The sequence below is a fragment of the Nicotiana sylvestris genome, chromosome 9 (assembly GCF_000393655.2).
Source record: "Nicotiana sylvestris chromosome 9, ASM39365v2, whole genome shotgun sequence".
NCBI lineage: Eukaryota > Viridiplantae > Streptophyta > Magnoliopsida > Solanales > Solanaceae > Nicotiana > Nicotiana sylvestris.
Genome location: NC_091065.1, coordinates 113,942,968 through 113,967,301, shown reverse-complemented (window position 1 = coordinate 113,967,301; position 24,334 = coordinate 113,942,968). Strand labels below are relative to the sequence as shown.

The 24,334-nt window shown below is 35.5% G+C and overlaps 1 protein-coding gene and 1 long non-coding RNA gene across 2 annotated transcripts; one reads left to right on the top strand and one right to left on the bottom strand.

Moving 5' to 3' along the window:
• Positions 1-5,135: 5,135 nt before the first annotated feature.
• Positions 5,136-6,625, bottom strand: LOC138877028 (uncharacterized). Its single transcript, XR_011402339.1, has 2 exons — positions 6,187-6,625; positions 5,136-5,393 (listed from the first exon to the last, which is right to left on the bottom strand). It is a non-coding gene; the product is annotated as an uncharacterized lncRNA (long non-coding RNA).
• A 4,294-nt stretch (positions 6,626-10,919) lies between these two features.
• LOC138878074 (serine/threonine-protein phosphatase 7 long form homolog) lies at positions 10,920-11,806 on the top strand. Its single transcript, XM_070157731.1, has 2 exons — positions 10,920-11,597; positions 11,687-11,806. The coding sequence occupies exons 1-2, from the start codon at positions 10,920-10,922 to the stop codon at positions 11,804-11,806; spliced, it is 798 nt and encodes a 265-aa protein (XP_070013832.1).
• Positions 11,807-24,334: the final 12,528 nt, after the last annotated feature.

Sequence of the window (24,334 nt, the reverse complement as noted above, 5' to 3'; positions counted from 1 at the left end):
AAAGTAGGCAATACAAGTTTCAAATTTACTACGGGTAGTTTTTGTTGTTGAATAAAAGAAGTGCACACTTTTTAGGATCAACTAATGCGATTTCAATAAAAGTAGTTCATAATGTTTGTTTATTATCCCGAACTAAACTTGGCATGTGAAGAAAAGTTGGTTGAAAAGATACAGCACTAAAATAGATATAATATGCAGTGGTGGTATTAGTTTATCTTTGTTTGATTTGCTGGTGAACAAAAACAAGTTCGTTAATCTAGAAAATAGGGAATAATTTTATGTGGGAATAAAATGAAAATTGCATTAATCAAAATAGAACAACTTTTTTTTTTTTGGCATTGCACACGTATGAATACACATGCATTACTTTCGCCACTTTTGCTTTGTAACTCTCTTTATTTACCATTTTTTTTTTACTCCGTTCAATGCTTTAGTACTTTTGAAGCTTGGATGCTAATCTTTTTTTTTTTTTCCAAAACAAAGACTTCATATTACTGCATCAACAAACAATAATGTTCAAATGTACTCTTTATATTTTGGACAATCTAAGTTGGAAAAAACTTCTCCCAGAAGATATCATTCAACAAAGAAATAGAAAATTTAGCTAAACTATGAGCTACTTTGTTTAACTTCCTTGGAATATAAAAAAATTCGATGTGATCTAACATGGTTGATAGCTTCCAAATATCTTCACACAACACTTTTATCTCTCATGAAGTAGCCACCTATTTTTGGATCATATCAACAACATTCTTAGCATCAGATAAAATCTTCACACTTTTCCATCCAAGAGTAATAGTACATTCAAGTGCCTTTCTTATGGCAATCGCTTCAGCAGCCATGGTTTTCCCAACATATTGAATTGAGGATCCATGGGCATGAAGCAGTTTTCCAAGGCTATTCAAAGCCGCGATATCAATACTCGCATGTCTATCATTACACTGTAATCCGTCTGTAAATAATAAAACATCATCTTGAAAATTTGTTAGTTTAGACAGAAACTCATTTCCAGTTGAATGTCATGCAGCGAGGCAACTAATTAATAAATCTTTATATTCTTCATACTCAAAAAGAGCTTTAGAAACAATATCAGTTGGCATTTAGAAAGTGCTTGGCATTTAAGAACAAGTTGTACCACCACACTGAAAAGACAGTTATGTTTTTAATATCAGGCTAATTAATAGGATTTTGTTTCCATACAAGCTGAGATCGGGGACATCAAAATAGCATATGTTCTATATCTTCACTTTCAAAACCACAAATCTTACACGTTTTATCCAGGTTCTGTAATCTTTTGATGCTAATCAACTTTGAAATGAAAAATTGCTGAGAAGTGCGAGAAATTTTGATTGTATCCAAGAAATTCGCATTTTCTTAGCCCATAACGTGTAAAATATGTGATATAATATGTACGAGATGGATGAATCTCTTTTGTTTTCTATAGAAATTGAAATGAATTTCTTTATTGATTTCCAATAATCTTTTTCAATGTTTCAAGTGTCAGGTCCTTTTCCTTTTCTTGCCCTAGATATTAGAATGAAAACGGGATCTTTTCTTTTAGGTTAGAGTTTCAATTGCTATCATGAATGAGTGTGATGAAATGATTGAGAATTCTCTGTCTTTAATTGAAGGTATCAGATTCAAGCATGAACATGAAAATTTCTTGGTAGCAAGTATTTTACACATTTTAATGGCCTACTTAACGCAAATTATTCAAACTAGTAGATTTCGAATACATTGTGTGTCCAAAGGAGGAAAAAACTAACGAGATTCAAGTACATCTATGTTTACCCTAAAATTCGAGCAATAATTAAACTTGTATTGTGGTCTTAAGGATACGTGATTTAATTCAATGTCAATTGATAAACAAGGAATTAAATAGATAAATTAAAGAATAAAATAGATCAAACCAGTGTGTAAGCTAAATCTCGACCTCAATCTGTGATAATCTCGAGGTATGATAATGGGAATAGCAAATGATAAAACAACTCTGATGAATAGTAAGTGAAATAACAAGAGAATAGTGTGCGTATATTTTCTTATTAGTGAACAATGAGTGCTACAAATGAATAGGATCTCCTTTATATAATAGGGGAGTCCTAAATAAGATAAGTGGTATCGGCCTCGACCTTGGAAAGGAACTTCGACCCCAAGCTCGACGTCCTGGTCTTCCGATGTGGTATCATTTTTTCCATCGAAGAATCAAATCGGGTAGCCCCAATTTTCACCGTATACAATGTGTGTGTACATATTATAGTGAACGAAGGTAAAGTCATTTTTAAAGATATTAATCACCACTTAGAGAAAATTCAGATAAGTATAACCGTAAGTACTAATATTCATAGAAAAATAATAAAGTCGAACTTCAAAATTTTATGTTCTTGCAATCTCAACCTTAAGTATATGCTAGACTGCAGTGTCATATACAACAATAAACCGTTGTCTCAAACTCAATTGGACAGAAGTGAGAAAAAAAGACATGAATTGTGGTTAAAGAAGACAAAGCTTTGTTAACCAAAAAGTTGGGTGTAGTGTTTTCGTGACTCACCGAGCAAGCTTTTCCTATTTAATTTGTTATTTCCACATAGATATGGTTATATATTAAAGTACTTTGTTTTGGCTTTAAATGGATAAGTTCACTACTGTTGCTTGTAGGGCCTAAACTTTTTCCTCATCCTCCCACTTTTTGCCGTGTTTATAATAATATTGCTACAATACATGTATATTTCATGGCTTCCGTTTGTTTGTTTTCGTTATTTAATTTGTTCCGTTCCTTACGCATGATTTATGAATGAAAAGGGAGAAATTAAAAGTAACAAAAGCTGTTTGGCGTTCTGTTATTTCTTTGTTTCTGTTAACACACTTTTTTCTTTAGAATTTCAAGTTATGCATTTAACACAATGCTAGCGATTTATTAGTTTCACGAATGGTTTCTTTTATGTTCCATGTGATGTGATACTGTTTCTTTTAGTATATATTTATATACTAAAAAATATTTAGCTTTAAATTTCTCATTTTACTAAATAACAAAATTGTATAGCCACGCAAATGTCATCACGTGTTTCATACTACAAATTTATATATTTTTCTAAACTCTATGTTCGCTCATACGCATCTATATCAAATGAAATATATAGTGGGAATATAAGATAGGCAAATATTATATTGCCTACATACAAAATAGATTTGCCAAGACGGCGAACAAAATTGAAATTTTTTACCTCCTATAACAAAGGTTGATACCTTATTTATTTTAAATAAATATCCTTTTAAAAATTATATTTCATAGTCACTTTTTAATTTTTATAGCCAGATATCTATTTATGGTCACCTCCTACCCTTAAGCCATAAAATACGCTTTATATTATTTTTCTCTATCATTCTTTCAGATTTTTCTCCACCCTCTCTCTCTCTCAACGCCAGTCTTTCTCCATGAATACAACCACGATTCTCCACTGATTCATCTCCATTGCCTTGCGAATTTTCATTATCAGTGGGCTGGAGTTCTGAATCAATATCGAAATCAAGCCCTATAGAGAAAGATGAAGGTTCGAAATCTACCATTGAAAGGTGAATTGAGGAATTTTTTTGAGGGGTTGTATATTTGAAATATGAATTAGAGGGATTTGCAAATGAAATTATAGTGAAATTTTGGGGGAATTTCTTTCGTTTTTGCGTCAAATTTTGAGAATTTCGAGTCAAAATCGCGGCCCTCTCGACGAGACGACATTAGGGTTGTTCTTGAACAAAGACGACGGAGTTTGGGGCTGAGCAACTTGACGAGTCTATTACCTTTTTTTCATTGTATTTCAATATATCTCGTTGCATTCTATGTATTTTATTGTATTTATTATCTTTTTTTTTCCATTGTATTTCAATGTATCTCGTTGTATTCCATGTATTTCATTGTATTCACCATCTCGCTATATTCCATGAATGTATTCATATATATTTTTTAATTAATATAATTTATGTATTCAAATGTATCTGCAGTATGTATTCATATGTTTTTGCACTACATATGACCTGTTATAGTTCATGTATTCAATGTATTTTTATATATTTAATTGCATTCAATGTATTTATATAATTTCAATATATAAATCTATTTGTAAAGATACCACTAAAAAATATTTTAGTAAAGATACCACTAAAAAAAGAAAGGATGGATTGAATCTCTGAAGATTGCTCTGTTTTTGAGGTATTTTTCAGTTGAGAATTTTTTTTATAACTGGAAATACAAATTTTGTGTTTTATAATTGTCATACCCCTTTTTACCCCTTCAAGAGATAAGTGTAAAATGTTATGGATTGTGGGTTAAAGAGTTTTTCCAATTAAATTGACAAATTTGAAGTATGGATTATTTTATTTACAGAGTCGCCACTTGGAATTGATTTTTACTGGTGTTCCAAGTCACCTTTTATTTGAATCCCTATTCAAAGGAAGGTTTGACTCTATTATTATTGGTCTGCGAAAACAAAGTCCGGGTAAGGAATTCTGTTGACCGGGGAGAAGGTGTAAGGCATTCCCTGAGTCCCGTGATTCTAGCATGGTCGCTTTATTGACTACATTTGGCTTGAATTAAACTTGGATAAACTGTGGTTTATTTGATTTTTATGCTTTTCTTATGTCCGTTTTTATTTATTTTTAAAAAAATTAAAGAAAAGATTTGAATAATAATCTACAACTTAACTAATGAGAGAAAATTATTGTTATGAGTACTAATTTAAAAGATGAGAGTAATGAGAGAAAATTATCAATTAACATTGCTTAAAACTAGTAAGATGTGGGCTTGTCTTGACATTGAATGAGGCAGCCCACTATTGGGTTGATGGAGTCAAATGGGCTCATGTCCAAGACAAAATCCAAAAGCCCATATGCTTTTGGACTTTAAATCTGCAGATATGGCCTTTTAAAGCTATGTTACAGATTTGGCCATATCTTGCTATTTGCAATCCGTAGCCAACTATTTACAAAAATAAGTTTACAGATTGTCTTTCTAATCTACAACTTAACTACCTTACTAAATAAGTATTTTTAAGAGATAAAAAAAGATTATTGGGACTCTAAAATATAATAATAATAATAATAATAAAAACTTAGCTTGGTGACAACAAAGGGACAAACATGACTACAAGGGTTCAAATTTTAATATATATGCTCCTTTCAGACAACCAAATACCAGTGGAATTATATCTAATGTTTTGCAAAAATAAAAATAATTAAAGATGCTTAACACAATTTAATTAACTAACATATCGTTATAACATTATCAAACATTCAAGAGCATATAAAAATGAATTACAATAGAAGGATAAGGCTACTAATATTTCCCAGCATCATTTTCTTTCATTCCAACTCGATTTTATGAGTAAACATGGTCCGAAAATTACCTGGACAGCAGAAAGAAGAACAAATACAACAGAGTCAGCTCTTTCCAAAATCAACAGCAAAACAATTAAACGGGCAGCATCAACAGCAAAAAACAGTGACAACCGGCAGATTCAAACCCAAGAAAATAAACTAGAAATACCCTAGCAAAACAGTACAATTATGTAACTCCAGAAAAATCTTTCAAGACTACTCTATTTTCCTTAAACAAGTTTTTCACTTAAGAATCAACTCACAAAAGTTGCTAAGGGATATTATAGCTACTGATTTTTTTTCTCTTTTTTTTTTGTGTAGAGCTCCCTCAGTAAGATGGAGTGTCCTCCTTTTATATCAAAACAATCAGCTATTTCAAAAAAATTAAAAATCACTCTTTTTGACAGATTTTTCTACAAAATCTGCTCTTAAATTCAAAATGCCAGACTTTCTGGTTCAAATCTTGTCAAGTATTTCAAACAAAATCTGCTCTCCACTATTCAAAGACAGACTTTTATTCAAACACTGTCCAAAGGTCTACATTTTCTTACCAAACAATTTGACTTTTGAGTGTTGTACTCAAAGAGTCTTGAAGTAGTAAATAAACAATCAAACAAGTACCATATACTCTTAAGTATTTTTCACTACCTCACTTTTATCAACACAAAACTATTTTACTACTTCAACAAGTGCAAAAACAGAAAATTTGGCATTTCAAACTTCAAAAACTAATGCTAAAATAATTAATAATAGACAAAAATAAGATCTGAAAAAATAAAAATAAAATAAAAAATCAACTACGAAAAATAATAGGATTTTTACCATTTTATAATTCAAGTGGCCGAAAAAATGGTGGTATGCCAAAAGAGGGTGTTCGGGGAGGTCGCCGGAATTTGACCGGATTTTGGTCGCCGAATTTTTAGGGTGAAATTGGCATCAATAGTTAGGTCTTGAGGAGCTCTATCCATTGATGTACGTATTGTGGGGTGGTAGTGGTTGGAGCTTCAATAATTTGGGCAAAAAAGTGACGGGAAAGTTTCCTAGATCTAAGATTCAAGGAGTTTGAGGGATTTTGTTTGGAAATATGGAAAGTGGAAGTTGTGGAGATTACATGGTGTAAATTTGGAGGTGCTTGGAGGTGGTCCGCCGGCGGCGGCAATTTCCGGCCAGCGGCGGTGGGGCGGCGACAGCGGCTTGGGGGGGAGAGAGAAGAGAGAGTGATGAGAGGGAAAGAAGAGAGAGGAAATAATGGGGAAATGAGGCAAATTTTTGGGGATTTTAGGCTATAAATACCTAGGATGAAGATCAAACTAGGACCGTTGGATTAAATCAAGATGGGTGGATGAGATTGAATCTTGTCACTTAACCAAAACGACGTAGTTTCAAGATAAAACTACGTCGTTTTAAGCTCTTCTTGGCAACCCCTTTTGGATCGGGTTTGGTCCCTTTGGGCTTAAATTTTGGGCCAATTTTGGCACAATTTTAATTAAATTACACTAGCCCAAACCCTACCCCATTTATCAAACCATTACTCAACTCTTACAACCTATACATACACAAATAAGAACAAACACACATACATATATATTATATATATATATATATATATATATATATAAGGCGAAAATTAGGCATTTACAATAATTGAGTTTGTTGAGTTGTATTAGGAGTTTATCGCGTTAATTGATTCACTTACCATTTTTAAACAGTTGAAGACTTTTTTTCCGCAAATTCCGTTACTGTATTTACGAATACAGCTCGCGAATACAATCGAATACATTCTGTACTTAGCTGGACTCCCCTGTTTTTCACCGAGTTTTGATACTCTATTCATGAATACAGTAGCAAAAATACATCGAATACGATCTATAACAACTGAAAACATAACCATAAAAAGTAATTTAGTAAAAAGTAGCTATAGCAAGCTAATAATCACTAAAACATAGTGGTTTCTGAAAATTTCTCTAGGTATATGTTTTTATTTGTTTGTCCCGTTTTAAAAATAATTGAACAAAGGCACGGGTTTGGTTAAATTATTTTTTTATTTAAAATAAATGACATGAGCTACAAGAATTGCATGGTGAGCTGCATTGAACACTATTACATTGCTTAATATTTTTGTACTTTGAATTAAACTATTCAAATCTATATATTTTCCAATAAAGCTTTTCATAATAGATAGTACTATCATATGTCTACTATGAAGCTAAACATTTTATATCTTGTAAAAATACTACTCACATTATAAAACTATAAACACCAAAACGAAAAAGGACACTCCTATTTTGCATACTTGAATTTTTATGTTATAACTCAACATGAAACTTCCCAACTGTATACTTGCAAAACTAAGAAACTCGGTCGTCGAAAAATTCAAAAGGCAACCCAAAGGAATAATACGATATTCTCTGTCACAACTTGGTTATGGTGGATTCGGATTTTTATCTAAAAATTTATATTTAAAACCAATCATTATCTCTTTAAAAGATTTGTGAATTAGATAGGAGTCTTATAGACTTTTGAATATCTCTTTAACGGCAGAAAGTGAATATCTCTAGGCATTCAAAGTGCCTAGAGGATCATTATGCAATCATCATTTTGTGACTTTACCATATGCAACGTGATTACAATCATGTGTGTGGGTTATGGAAATCTTGACGGCAACTGAGAGGTGATCTTCCTAATTACACATTGGCTCTCGATCAGGCGTAGACTTAAATACTGGAATGGAAGATTTGAAATGGATGAAGTTATGAAATTTCTAAAAGGCATCACATATTTATTTTACATATAATTGGGATATGTATCAATGGGATTTAGGGACATGATCAGTAGCACAATAGAAAAAAGTCATGCTATTTTCTTTTTTTCCCCTTCTACTTTTTCCTTCTTTTCCTTTTTTTAGAAAAATAAAAAAAGAAATAAGAATAAAATAAGAAGAGCAAGATGGAATTATATTCTTCTACGTACTTTTTTTGGTTCGTTCTATAGTAGTTAATTGAGAGGGAAAGAATTCAATGAAAATGCTCAACTTCGTATATTATAGAACACTTTTCTCATTATTAGAAGGCAAAATAGGCTCCGAGCCACTTAAATTTGCATCTGTTTATCAATTCGGTAAATGAACTTAGAAGTTTTCCATTTGAATACCTTAATTTAATCATTTCACATTAATAAACCACTTTAATCATTGATCATGATTATGTAGCGATGACACAACTAATTTGGCCGAACTACGTGCAATTCACGCTTGCATGACGCGTGATTGTGCTAGTTTTTACAAAAAAGAATACTAAAACTACAAAAAATAAAGAAAGACAAGACAAAGGGGACGACTAAAAAGAAAAAGGAAAACAACGGAATTTGTCACTTTCTTTCCCTACCCCTTCGCTAACCCCCCAGTCTCATTACCCTCGAGTCCGAAACTTTTTTGATGCTTTTTTGGACAAAATTCACGTTTCTAATGCTAAAAAAAAAATTACATAACTAGGTAAAATACAGTACTATATTGCGTTTTACTTTAACGGAAAGTTAGCCGTTAACGTAAAACGCAGTATAGTACTGTGTATTATTTAAATTTTTTTTAAACTAATTCGCAGTACTATACTACGTTTTACTTATTAATTTGGGCCCAACTCTATTTTATTAAAGCAATTCGCAGTACTATACTGCGTTTAACTAAAATGCAGTATAATACTACGAATTGCTTTAATAAAATAAAGCCCCTTCTTCTTCCTTGGACAATGACAGAACCCTCCCCCATTAAAAAAAATTAATCGAGCACTGCTGGTCCTCCCGCCCCCCGCCCCCCGCGTCAGTTAAATTTTTTTTTTTGGGCCCAACCCGTCACCTAAAGAGCAAGGAGTGTAGGTCTCACACACAAGACAAACTTTGGATTCCTTCTTTCGGGTGCAAAAATTCGATTTCAATCAAATTTAAAATACTTAAATCGAGGTATTTTGATTTTGTTTATGTCGAAACTCGTATAGTACATGCATATTTGTATTGTTTAATGTGTTTCCATGTTAATTTGTGTTATATTTATGTTTAAATTTGAATCTTATTTATACCCGGATTGATTTATTAGCTTTGGTACAAAAAACTGTTAAAATTTGATAAATTATTTGTATTGTTAAAAAATTAATATTATTTATTTTGTTTGTTGTTCATATTTGTATTTTATGTTAGTTGTTTTTATATGTAATAGTGACCTTTTAGCGTAATAAAATATAGAGCCTTTTAGTGTAGTAAAATATAGAGCCTTTTAGTGTAGTAAAATTTAGAGTCTTTTAGCGTAGTAAAATATAGAGCCTTTTAGCGTAGTAAAATGTAGAACCTTTTAGCGTAGATTCTATGTAGTTTAAGTATGTAGTAACTGCAAACTCTACCCAATTACACTTTACAAAATTAATTATTTAATTTATAACAATAAACTTACAAAATTAACAAATTAATATATGTTGTAAAATTAACTCCAATATCGAGTCCGGAACCCATACATAATTATTCAGTCCAATTCAATAATTTTTAATTTAATTCCTTAAACTAACAAAATTCTAAAAATATTGAAATTGACACGCATAATAATTAAGGATAACTCGATGCTACCGGACCTCAAAAATCAAGCCTGGAACCCATACATAATTATTCAGTCCAATTTTAAACATAATTAATTATTTAATTTATTAAACTAACAAAATTCTAAAAATGTTGAAATTGACACGAATAATAATTAAGGATAACTTGGTGCTACCGGGCCTCAAATATCGAGCTTGGAACCCATACATAATTATTCGGTCCAATATTAAACATAATTAATTATTTAATTTATTAAGCTAACAAAATTCTAAAAATGTTGAAATTGACACACACAATAATTAAGGATAACTTGGTGCTACCGGGCCTCAAATATCGAGTCTGGAACCCATACATAATTATTCAGTCCAATATTAAACATAATTAATTATTTAATTTATTAAGCTAACAAAATTCTAAAAATGTTGAAATTGACACACATAATAATTAAGGATAACTTGGTGCTACCGGACCCTCAAATATCGAGCCTGGAACCCATACATAATTATTCAGTCCAATTCAATAATTTTTAATTTAATTCCTTAAACTAACAAAATTCTAAAAATGTTGAAATTGACACGCATAATAATTAAAGATAACTTGGTGCTACCGGGCCTCAAAAATCAAGCCTGGAACCCATACATAATTATTCACTCCAATTTTAAACATAATTAATTATTTAATTTATTAAGCTAACAAAATTCTAAAAATGTTAAAATTGACACACATAATAATTAAGGATAACTTGATGCTACCGGGCCTCAAATATCGAGTTTGGAACCTATACATAATTATTCAGTCCAATATTAAACATAATTAATTATTTAATTCATTAAACTAACAACCACAATTAATTTTGTTTAAATTATAGTAGATGACATGGACTTTCCTCCGCCTGCGCATCCTGGACCTGCCGAGGATCAGCTACTAGTGTTGCGGGGCGACCATAGGTCCTCCTTGTATGGGAGGGACAACTATCGATGCAGGCTCTCCGCCCCAGGAGACTTGACGATTTGTGGGAGTTCATCGTGGAGCATCCTTTCCATGCCTGCGTAGTCGCGCGCCTACAGGCTACGGGCTTCTATACGATTTTTGAGCTTGGACGGATGCAGCTTGATTGGTCTCTCATCACGACCTTGGTAGAGCGGTGGAGACCGAAGACACACACTTTTCACTTGCCCACTGGAGAGGCCACCATCACGCCGGAGGATGTTCAGGTTTTGTACGGGCTGCGCGTAGATAGACAGGCCGTGGCACTGCCCCAGTACATTAGATTCATGACGCGTGCACAGTTTTTGGATATGATGGGGCAGTTTATTGGTTATAGACCTCAGGGTGACGTTGGGGGCAGTCACGTTGCTTTGTCAGCCATCAGAGATCATATGGTTGTTTTGCACCCAGACATTACCGGTGAGACGGAGGATCTCCATATTGAGAGGTACACGCGGTTGGCACTGCTCCTGTTTTTCGGATGTGTCTTGTTCCCGAACACTTCGGGGAGTCTCGTGGGTATGCGCTTTCTCCATCATCTTCAGCAGCTGGATGATTTACCCCAGTACAGCTGGGGTGCTGCTGTTCTCGCATACCTGTATAAGAGCATGTGCTGGTCGAGCATGGGCCCAGCGGTGGACATATGTGGTTTTCTGCCCCTCCTACAGGTGACAACATTTTCGAATACTCTGTTCATAACTTTGAATTCTATATGGTCGAAATGACTCATAAATTTTACATCAACCTTTTATCTTAGGTTTGGGCCTGGCAGCGGATCATGCCGTTGCAGCCACCTCTACCACCATTTGCGCCCGGTGAGGCTTATCCGTTTCTCGCTCTAGCTTCTAGGTGGATTCTCCGGTGTGGGAACTACTGAGGGACTGATGCTCATCATAATCTCCCCCTTGTCAGGGATGTGCTAGATATGCTGGTGAATGCATAGGTAAATATGTACCTACACTTACTTGTTTTAAATTGAGTTGTGTTGCACATACTCACTTTTATGTTATTATTTGGTAGTTCATCTGGACTCCATACAGCGACGATTTGCTAGCTCAGTTGCCCGTTTATTGCTCAGTCAATCGACTGCTTTGGAGCACCTCCGTCCCGATGATCTTCTTCGATATGGTTGAGTATCATGCCACAGAGCGTGTGCTTCGCTAGTTTCACCATCCCCAGCCTATACCGGGGGAGCCTGGATGGGTGGCTACACACTATCAGCGGGATGACCATGCCAAGCTGGACGATATATATATATAGGACGGATAGAGAAGTAGGTCCATATTTGGGAGAAGCGAGCTGACCGTATTCTGCCAGCGCCTACATTTACCCAGGAGGCCACTATTCATCTGTATGCGTCATGGTACCGCCGTCACACTCGACTGATTATCGGGAACCCTATTCATGTACTTGGCGAGCGCTACAGACTATACGCCGGGAGGCACGAGGCATTGGTATGTTTTTTGGTTTATTAATATCGTATAATTGTGATATAGCGTTATTTAATTAATATTTTAAATGTTTCACAGGCTATTGGGCATCATCACCTCTACCAGTTGGGATAGGAGATGCAGCAGCGTACTGACATCCCTGCAGTCATTGACTATGGCCGGTGGGTGGCACAGTTGGCTCATCGGACCCTGTTTCAGGCGAGAGATGCCACAAGGGTTGGACCACGAGGCTCATATGCGGCGCCAGAGGACTACCATCGGGGTAGGGGTGTCCCACGAGGCAGGGGTAGGGCACGAGGGAGTGGTGCCCTACGAGGTCGCGGGGGACGGCGAGGAGGTGGTCCCCAGCAAGGGGGCGTTGAGGCACATGTCGACCCACCTGTTGAGGGACATGATGATGACTTTGGAGTTGAGGCGCTTGGAGATGATCAGCCGGGTTATATACCTCGGGTAGATGATCCTTCCAGCAGCATGCCTTCGTACAACCTTCAACTATCTCTGCCAGCATCGCAGGTCACCCCGTCAGGAGCATTGTCAATCACGGGTACATTCGACGGGGATGTAGACCAGTACTTACTTTGCATGCCCATCTACCGCAGTTGAGGATCGGCCCACCCGGGACGTGGACGGAGGGCGCAGGTTGAGTTATGCCTCATCCCCGGCGGTTGATGCAGATCTACCATAGGCGCATGTATGTTTGTATTAATTTAAAATTTTAATTTGTTTTCTTTTCCTTAATGAGCTGACATTAATTAAATTTTAACTTTCTTATGTAGGTTTTGTCCTGTCACACCTCCTTCTTCCGCCCCCGCGAGGGTACAAGGAGTTTTTTCCAATTAAAGGACAATCGAAACGGGATTTATTTATTTATTTCAGAGTCGCCACTTGGGAGATTTAGGGTGTCCCAAGTCACCAATTTTAATCCCGAATCGAGGAAAAGAATGACTCCATATTATAGTCTGCGTACCAGAAATCCGGATAAGGAATTCTGTTAACCCGGGAGAAGGTGTTAGGCATTCCCGAATTCCGTGGTTCTAGCACGGTCGCTCAACTGTCATATTCGGCTTATTTATCTGATTTTAATACAATTATGAACCGATGTGCCAATTTTAACTTTTTACCACTTTATTATTTTTAAAAGAATGTGAACATCACATAAAACACGTCTTTGGACTTCGTCACATGAAATGCACCCACAATCCGGAACACATTTTATTTGATGTTTTGGGATTTGGATTTGGGTCGCATGAAATGCACACCCGTGTTTAGGAATGTATTATTATTAAAATCGTGCCTAAAACGATTAGCGTATTATTATTTCTGGGTAAGACCGTGGAATTCACTAAACAGTCCATCCCGAATTCTAAATATTCAATTAAACATTTATTGAGGGCCCCGCAATTGGTGCATTTTATTGGGCGAGGCTCATCTCATTTTATTTTTAAAGGACAGTCCTAAAATGCCTACATTTTTCTCTTATTAAATTTGTCTCTACAAAATAAAAGAGAAAATGTCTTAATTTATTTACATGCTTGAGTTGTTATAGATGGGTTTCGAATATGATTCATAAAATCTGAAAATGATGCAAACAGGACAGTCCGTTACCACTGCGGGCTCAGGCCCAACGTGTATGACATAAAACTAGACCTGGGCCATCTTATTCACATGTTACTACTTAGTTACATTATACTAAGCATGTTCTCAGTTTGTCAAATTTTAAAAAAAAAACTTAGCAATCTAATTTTAATCCTAGACCATTTACATGCTGAAATTAACCAATATTATTTAACTAAACAATATTCCTACCAAGTTCCTAAATGGCCTATTCGTTTGAATTTTTGACTAGACGGAATTACTACACCATTTATTTATTTTTAGGCAATATATAGATAGTTCATCCGTTAAGCTATCGTCGGATGTTCCACTATATATATTAAATAGCTACATGATTCTGATTTTTGCAAGCTAAATAATTTATACATACAAATAAAATTCAGAAATATAATTAAATTAAATTTAGAATTTCAACTCTTCATTTTCGTATCCATGCTTCATATTTCGGTTTACAATAACCAGCGTGTCAGTTGTGTACCTGATATTGGAAGCAGAAAGGAAGAAGAGAATCAGCAGCAGTAATAACAATACAGCACAGCAACAACAGCCCATGAACAGATTTGAAAATCAAAATAAAATCCAGAAACACCGACAACAAACAACGGACAGAGACCAAGGGAATTTTCAGATTTGAAAGGCTAATTAATGTTTAACCCTTAATTTCTAAAACATGTATATCAGAATATTTATCAGGTGTGTACTACTCTCTCTTCTAATTTCCAGCTCTTTTTTTTATTTTGTATTTTTTTTATTTTCTTTTCTTTTTCTTGAAAGTTTTAATATTTTTCGGAATTTTCTTTCTCTCTTAAATATTCTGCTCTTTTTTTTTCTTTCTCTCTCTCTCTCTAACTGTCCTCTTTCTGTATTCTCCCCCTAAAATCTGATTCCAGACCTCTTATTTATATCCTCAACCCTTTAATCAATTAAAATCAACCACTTTCTCCTACCAAACCCATTATCTTCTCACTCATCCCCCACTATATTAAACTAATATATCAAACCAACCCATTACATTTTGTCCCCCATGCCTACCATAAACAATTACCATATTCCCCTCCACTACATTTTGTCTTGTCCCCATTTATATTAAACAACTATATCACCCACACCCCATTACATTTTGTCCCCCATGCTTAACATAAAGAATTATTCAAAAATGTTCAATTCCTAAACTACCCCTCTGACCTTATTGCAATTACCATTTTACCCCTAAACGTACTGCAATTTACCAAATTACCCTTATTAGCTATAACCAATCAATTAATCAAACTCAACCAAAATATAGTCAATATGATTAATTTCTACACAAATTCAAACAACAAATCACATGAACATGATTTCTGAACCAATTCAACAACAATATCACATGAACACAAATCGAACAACAAAGAACAACTAAAATTTTGATTGAACAATATTTTTAGCAACAAACAAACCTACTTTCAGATTCAACAACAACAACAAACAAGTATATTCAGATTTCTAAATTCAATAATCATTTGAACTTAAAATCAACTCTAACAACATTACAACCAACAATTCCTATATTAAACTTAAACAAGATTATGAGACAAACTCAAGAAATAATCATAAATGATGAACAATAAACAAGAAAAATCAAACTTATACTAATTTCGGATTCAAGAACAATCAAACAAAGTATGAACATAAATGAAAAGATTCAACAACAATAACAAGCAAGTTTTATTCAAATTCGAATTAAACTTGTATTAAGCTTAAACAAAACAAATAAACTTATTCAAATCACTAAACTTCAAATAATCAATTGATCTTTTAAAATTAAATCCAACAAAATTATAACAAAGATACATGATTCCAAAAAAATTAAAAACCAAAACATAACTTCACATTAAATCACTGAATTAAAAACGAACTTCAAACAAAGATGAACATGAATTAAATCTATTTTTAAACAACAAAACATGACGGATTCACATGATTAAACCAACATACTCCCCGACTACAACTAAATTCTTTTTAGACAAATAACAAGATCGAACAAGAACCAATTATGAGCTTAAACTTGAATCTAACAATATTAACAATTTCTGAAAAATACATAAAATACATGAAACAAATTGAAGAAATAATTAATTAAATTTCAATTTGAATCTAACAAATATTAAACTAACAATTTCACATGAACAACTGAAAAATTAACAAAACAATGAACATGAACAAAACAAAAATCAAACATCTACCGATTTTAGATTCGAGAAATATCAAAACGAAATACGGACAAAAATAAAACTCAAAATCTACTAACCGGATCGAAACGACGAACAACGACTAACCAACGATGACCTCGGACTATGTAGGGACTGTTTTGACGACCCCCAACCAAAACTCGAACAGAAAACTCGACATACCGGACCTCGACTCAACGAAAGACCCTCGAACTTTGACGAAACGAAGAAGATGAAGCAACAACAGAAGCAGAAACGTGAAGCAGAAGCAGCTGGCCATGGCGAAGCAGTGGCAGCGGTCGCGAGCAGCAGTAGCAATGCTACTCAACTGGTGGCAGCGATGGAGACGACGATGCTCGTTTGGACGAAGACATGGTCGACGTCGGCAGCCATGAAAGCTTGAGCTTGAGCTTGTTCATGGCTGCTCAGAGACGAAGAAACATCGAAGGTGGTCGACGACGCGATGGACTGTGTGCGACTAGCTGGACGGAGCAGCAACATCGCGATGACAGTAGGGTCGTTTGGTCGTTTGGATGAAGAACGAAGAAGAAACAGCAGTCATGAAAGGCTGCTGCGTGTGTGCGTTTTTTACTGTGTATGTGTGTATGCGTGTTGACGTGTGTGTGTGTGAGTGTGATGGGGTGAAGGGGAAGGGCTGGAGGGGTGGTCGTTGGGCAAGGGGGAAAGGGCAGCCATGGTTGTGAAAGCTTAAAGAAGGAGAGCAAGAGAGGGGGCGGGTGGTTTTTTTTCAACAGTGAATATTTTAGGGTTTTGTTAAATGAAAGATAGGGAAATAGGGGTGTTGGTATTTGGGGTTATGGACTGGGTCGACCCGGTTTGAAATGGACCGGGTCGTTTGGGAAGATTGGATAATTTTTTGGGCCTTTGGCTTACAATTGAAGAAGTGGCCCAATCCGATTTTTCTTTGTATTTTTGCTCTCTTTTCTTCTTTTATTTTTCTAAAACTAAATTATAAAAATACTTAAATTATTATTAAGAACTAAATTAAGTTATAAAAGCGCAAATTAACTCCCAATAACAATTAACGCACAATTAAGTAATAATTAAGCATAAAATTGTATATTTGGACATTAAATGCTAAAAATGCAAACGATGCCTATTTTTGTAATTTTTAATTTTTGTAAAACAAATTTAATTACTAACAATTGTAGAATTAAATCCTACATGCAAAATGCGACATATTTTTGTATTTTTTATTAATTTAGCAAATAAACACGCACAGACAAATACAAATAATTATTCAAAATATCACAAAATATCACAAAATTGCACACCAAAGAAAAATCATTTTATTTTTGAATTTTTTGGGAGTAATTCTCATATAGGGCAAAAATCACGTGCTTACAGCTGCCCCTCTTTGCCCGGAGACACGAAGGGTTTTCGTGCAAAGATAAAGCGAGCGATTTTTGCCCATCCGAGTACTCCGTTGAAGCATTTTTTGAAAAAGATTTGACCGAACCTTTGCTTCAAAGGTTTCCTACATATCCTGGGCTAAACAGGAATCAGGTCAATGTAGTTCGAGAAATTTTGGTAGCTGGGACTACCGTTGGACTGCAATGTTACTGTTGTTGCATGTTATTACTACTGCTTACCGATCTCCTTGTTACACCGTGCTTAAAAAAAACAAGAAGCTAGGCTAGAGTACAATTTGTTTTTGTTGCCTTGCTTCCTTGTCTGCTTGCATTTCTTTCGGTGCTTTACTTCTTTTGACACATGTACTTGAGTTTGTACTGTGACCTCTTGTTGCAACCTTCTGTTTCCCGGTGCCGGGGAATTTTATTGTTTCCTGCTGGGGATTCCTATTGTAACCCTCTGTTTTATTGTCCTCTGACTTGATTTTGAAATGTATGCCTCTGTTATCTGGGCGGGCTCCCAATTTTAATACTTGAAAATTAAAGACTTGAAATGTATGCCTCTGTTATCTGGGCGGGCTCCCAAGTTCAATGCTTGAAAATTAAAGACTGAAATGTATGCCTCTGTTCTATGGGCGGGCTCCCAACTTCAACAACAACTTTAAAAATGAATGTCATTCCTCTCTTCAACCAATACATCGCCATTCTGTTCTTCAGAGGGGGCTCCTGATTTCAACAACTGCTCCATGCAAAATTGTTGGGACGGTGGTGAAGTTGGACGCCGCTATTGGTGCTGTATGAACCAGTTATACAAGGTTCCCGGCGAACCTATTTGTGATTTTGAGGAATGGGTTGATGAACCATGTTATCAGGAATGCTACAGAGAACAACTGTAGTTTCTTTATAATATGTGTTTATGCCAACGGGAAATACGAAGAGAAAGCGATAGAATTATTGTAGAAATGAGGGCGAAACTGAAGGAGGTGGGAGAAGAAAAATGGAAAGCACAAAAGGAATATAAAGAAAAATATAAACGGGAACTTGCGGATGTGAAGACGAAACTGAAAGAAGTAGAAAAAGAAAAAGAACAAATGGAAGAACGATTTAAGTGGTTGGAACGGAGAATAAAATGGCAACCGGGACTAAATATTGGCATGTATGTGTTTAGTGTATTTTTCATATTTCATGTTTTTTTATTATGTTGGCCTGTTATGTTTATATTTGTGATGTAGTAATATTTTATTTTAATTGAAGTGGCATGTATGACATGTATTGAAGTGGCCTGTATTGGCATGTATGGCATGTATGTGTACTAAATTTTATTTTAATTGAAGTGGAAGTTAAGTTTAAGTGCTTGTGTTGTTATATGAAACTATCAAACCATGCTTTACATATTACATTTTCCAACAATTAAACAGCTTTTTCTTCACTCATTCCAGATTATGGAACATAATTTTATTTGATATATATTACAACATACACAAGTACAAATACGTATTACAAAAAACAATACCAAAACAAAAGACTAGGGGTATCTTTGATAGTTGGGTACATTCGACGAACTTGCACCAGGAGCCGGATTACCACCGCCATGCACACCACCAAAGAACATTTACGACGGTCGTGTCCTGTTTGCTAGCATATGCCACATTTATGCGCATAAACGGTGTCACCAACATCCATTTGGTTTCGTATACGCGTTCTCTTTTGCACTTGCAGCTTGCACAAATAGTCCTTGTTACTTATCATCTTAAAAGTTTCCGGCAGCCAATAATGCTCAGCACCTAATGGCTGCAACTTCCCACTATTCGTGTCTACGTATGCAACAACACTGTATTGCCTATCAATATAGTTTGTTGCCCCATATCCAACTTGTTGAAAGCACTTCAACGCATGTGCGCACGACATGTGGTAGATGGTCCATTTCCCACATGAACATAACCTTCTATTTTCATTCACCGTCTGTAGATTATTCCCACGGTGTCCGCGGATAGCGGTCTTAACTTCAAAAACACCCCGTTCATGATCGTACTGAAGAAATGAATGCCACTGTGCTCGCCTCCTGGACCTTTCAAATCTTCTCATGGGTATTGGCATAAATTGAACACCCATGTCCATCAATGCTGATGCAGTTGCATGCCTTTCAACAAACCTCTCTGCACTCTGTTTGAATGTCATGCGGACCATGGCGGTGACAGGCAGTCCACGGGCAGACTTCAACAAGCCGTTGAATGACTCCGACACGTTTATAGTGAGGGCTCCCCATCGTCTGCCGCCATCAGCATGCAATGTCCACATGTGAAGCTCATGCCCCATCAACCAAGTATAGTCTCGTGGTTCTAACTGCCGGATCGCTTCCATGCGCCTCGTGAATTTGTACTGCTGGTGCTCAGTTGCAACCATCCACATTTAAGTCATGCAAGGCCTTGTCAGGATATTTCTTCTGGAAATTGGCCTTCAGGTGACGCACATAGTAACGGTGGTATGCATATGGTTCCTTCCATTCAGGCAAGTGACGTACAGAACTTAAAATACCACCATGTCGATCAGATATTAGACAAATACCTGAACTTTATTTGACAACGTGCTGCTTCAAGTGGTTCAAAAAAAGCGTCCACGTCTCTTCGCTTTCGTTGGCACATATGACAAAAGCTAATGGAAATATTTTCCCATTGGCATCTACTGCAACTGCAATCAAAAGTTTAATATCATACTTTCCATAGACATGAGTACCGCCTATGGAAATAACAGGACGACAATGCACAAAACCATCAATTGCTGGTTTAAATGACCAGAACACATAGTTGAAAATATATTTGGGTCTGTCCGGACTCCGCTCACGCCTCCATTCAACAACAGTCCCGGGGTTAAAGTGTTGCAGTGTGGCCATGTACCTGGGCAGATTTGAAAAAGACTTATCCCAGTCGCCACAAATAAGTTCAAAGGCACGTTTGCGACCGAGATATGTCTTTCTTTTGGTTATAGTACAACCATACTCCTGGTGGACGGCTGTAATACACTCTTTAATCTTGAACCTAATGGACACTTCCAAATATGGAATCAAGACAAGAGAAATCAAGTCCACATCCAAGTTGAAGTGATTCTCATTGTATGTGTCCATTTCACATCTGTGCTCGCTAATAAATTTACCCACTTTCCATAAACCTGATTTCTTCTTAGTGGCACGCAACATCCAGTGACAACCCATAAAGTCTCTACGGCATACAGCCTTATATTTCTCCGTAGTTGACTCACTTACCGTCATCTCACGGTACTCTCTTATACTGTAGATTTTTACAGCCCTAATTAGGCGAACTTTATCGGGGAAGTACATGCCCTTTGTCAGATAGCTGGTCTAGACTCATCCCATATCGCTGACCGAAATTTATCATCATCCCTTCTGAGGGCATCCACGTTCGGCATGCTTGGAAAATTATCAAGGTAGGGAATATTCCACTCATAAAATGGCACGCGGGACTGGTACACTCTTGGTCTAGCGGGAGGTGAAGGAACATGCTCCCTCGTCAGCTCAGGTTCAACATTCGCTTCCTCCCCATCATCACCCTCATCATGGAAGGGTGTGTCATCCCCAGACTCATCCGCATTGCTGTCATAATCACTATCATCTTCCTGACTCTGCACATCTGCCAAATCACGAGTAAATACATCGTCTATGGGCAATTGTGTGAGGTCAGGAGCTTCAAGAAGCTCGTTTTCACTGCACATAAAGAACAAAATGATAAGTTACCCAACTAGATAAATACTTTAGATATAGCTATATCACTTTACTTACAAGTCATACTGTCTTGACGTTTCATGATGGATATTTTCTTGTTGGTGATGACTCCCGGATGGACCACTGTGGTCCAATACTCCAGAACTACACATATTCCAACTAGGGGTGGGGTCATAACTTGTAAAATTCATATCCGGGCGGTACCCCCTATAAATAATATGAGTGTTAATACAAATCCAATTAAAACATAAAATAAACATCGCTAAAGCGTAGTAAAATTGAAGTTTACCAGTCGACATGTTGATTATACAAAGTCGAAAAATTATTTTGTGGCTGCTCATTCGCCGGTGGTGACAAGTTTAAATCAAGGCAAGCTCTTTCATCAGCAATCTGTCCGGCAAAAACTGCTCCAGAATAACCACCCGATGACTGGGGGTTATCTGTACTATGCACACCCTCATTATTGGGAACGTCTTCCACCTTGACGTACATTTTCAATAATTTTATTACAATAAATTCCTTGTATTCATTCGGAATCCGCAAAAAATCTCTAAGAGTTTCATCATCCTCGATGTTAAACTCAGAATAATAAGCAAACCCCTGCGGAGTCACTGAATGCGAAAATCTACCAGTTACTTTAAGGTTAACCGAACGCCTCCTATCACTCATTTTTTTTACGTAACAACGATACCAATTTATAGTACTCCATTATAAGCGACAATTAACATGACACTGTGGAGGTGACCTATACCTCACAGAGTTATTCTCCAGCACAACCTCACCCTCCCTCCCCCCAGTATAGTGAAACCCTTATTTTTGGCACTTAAGACATTGTAAAAAAATGATTGATAAGAAGAAGAGAGAAGTATGAACGTAAGTTTGAAGTAAACTATTGAATGGATTTTTATAAAATTGAAACGCCTTTAAATAAGGCAAGTCCGAGCTTGGGGTGTAGAATTTTTCTATGTAAAACGCAGTACAATACTATATTTTATGTATTTAAATTATTGTTATGTCAGTTAATTGGTGGGGCCAAAAATCAGAGTAAAACGCAGTATAATAGTACGTTTTAGGGTAAATTTTTTTTAGCATTAAAAACGTACTTTTTGTCCAAAAAAGCATCAAAAAAGTTTCGGACTCCATTACCTTCCACCTCCCCCAGTTCCCCTTTTATTTCTCATCTTCTTCCTTTTCTCTATAGATTTTTCTCTTATGATGAAAATCTTGTGCAATTTTTTTGGAATTGTGATTTTGATTGATGTCAGTGGTTAAAAGTAAAAGAGTGATGATTATTAGTGGTGGTTTTTTATGAGTGGCGTTTTCATGGGATGAATTGATTGTTCTTCTCTAGATAGTTGATTTGAATTTTGGGATTTTGAGAATTGAATCTATCAAAATTTTCACATATCTGGTACAACTCCTCTATTTCCTCCGTCCCTTCTCTTAGCTCCTCCACGATCCTAGAAGGTATTGGTTAAAAGAGAATGGGACCTACAAATTACACATGTCAAATAATAATTGTTTAAGAAAATGATGCGTCAATCATGTCATAGCAATTGAGATACACGCTCAGGTGGAGGTGTTTATTAGTATTCATTCTGTCAAGTATAAGTGTAATAGGAAACTCTTAAGTTTATTTACCGGGTTGATAAACAGGTACAAGTTTAAACGGCCCGGAGGCCATTTTTTCGTATTAGAAAGGAGATAAGATAGGATAAATATACATCCCAAACTAGACTTGCCAAGATGGGGAAGAAACTTCAGTCGCATGCTTTCTGTTTGGCGACAGGCAATCATGCTACGGTTTTGTTTTTATTTGTGTGTTCAGTTTGGTTAACAAGTGAACGAATTCAGGGGTTTTATTATTTGTATGTTCAGTTTGGTTAACAATTTAGAGTCTCTCCTCTTTTCTTACTAGTAATATCTAGGACAAGTTATTATTTGAGTTGTTACTAACAGTTCCTACAAAGAAAAATGTAAAGCAAACAGAAACAATTTGGTGATATAACACATCTTAGACGGGATTTTTTCCTTTCTATATAATATTTGAAATTTATTTACCAAAATCGTTCTAGTTTTATGTATTACCCACTCTAAATAAGGATTATTTACAAATTATATACAATCCATTATTAGTGCCTTGAATTAGGAGATTTAGTTACATTTTTTTTCTTTCTCTCCTCTCCTCTTTCCTCACTGCCGCATCTCTCATCAATTTTTCTTTCTTTCTTCATCTTTCTCTCTCACTATTTTTCTCTCTCAATAATGTAAACCTAAAAATTCTCTTCTGCCAATCAACCTATTGAAGTAACCTCCAGGTCATAGAAATTGAAGATTCGAAGACTAATCTATCATAAAGCTTTGAATTCGAATTTGAGTTTTCAAAAATCATTTTTTGTTTGGATTGGGTGTTGTTACAAACAATTGAGAATATTATTTGGAGTTTATACCTCAATTTTGAGAGTGCTTGGTGAAGATTAGATTTGGTTCTGGTTAAATTTCAGATTGAAACTCGAAGAATGAGAAGAAGCCTTTGTAAATTAGTGCACTGCGGACTATGAGCCCGTTTGGATGGGCTTATTTTAAGTAGCTTTTAAGCCAAAATAGCTTTAAAGCCATATGTTAGGATTTCTAGCTTTTGGCTTGTTTTTATCATTTTAGCTTAAAAATAAATGCTTAAAAGCACTTTTTTCACTTTATCCAAGCACTACAAAATGGCTTAAAAGCTATGTTGGCTTAAAAATACTTAAAATAAGTCAATCCAAACGAACTACGTTACGGTTTTGAATCGTTTTAATATGATAATCTAAAAGAAAACATTATTAAGAGGGCGTATGGATAAGGTAACTGGTCCACTTTGACCACCATAAGTCTCTACGAACGAAACCTTTGAGATGTAAGTTCATCTTATTTGAGACTAAAATAAAATCATTGAAGTCTTTTTGGCCATTTGAGATGTAAAAACCTTTGAGACTTTTGGATTTTAGCCTTCAATTATTGATTATCTTATATTCCAATAAGTGA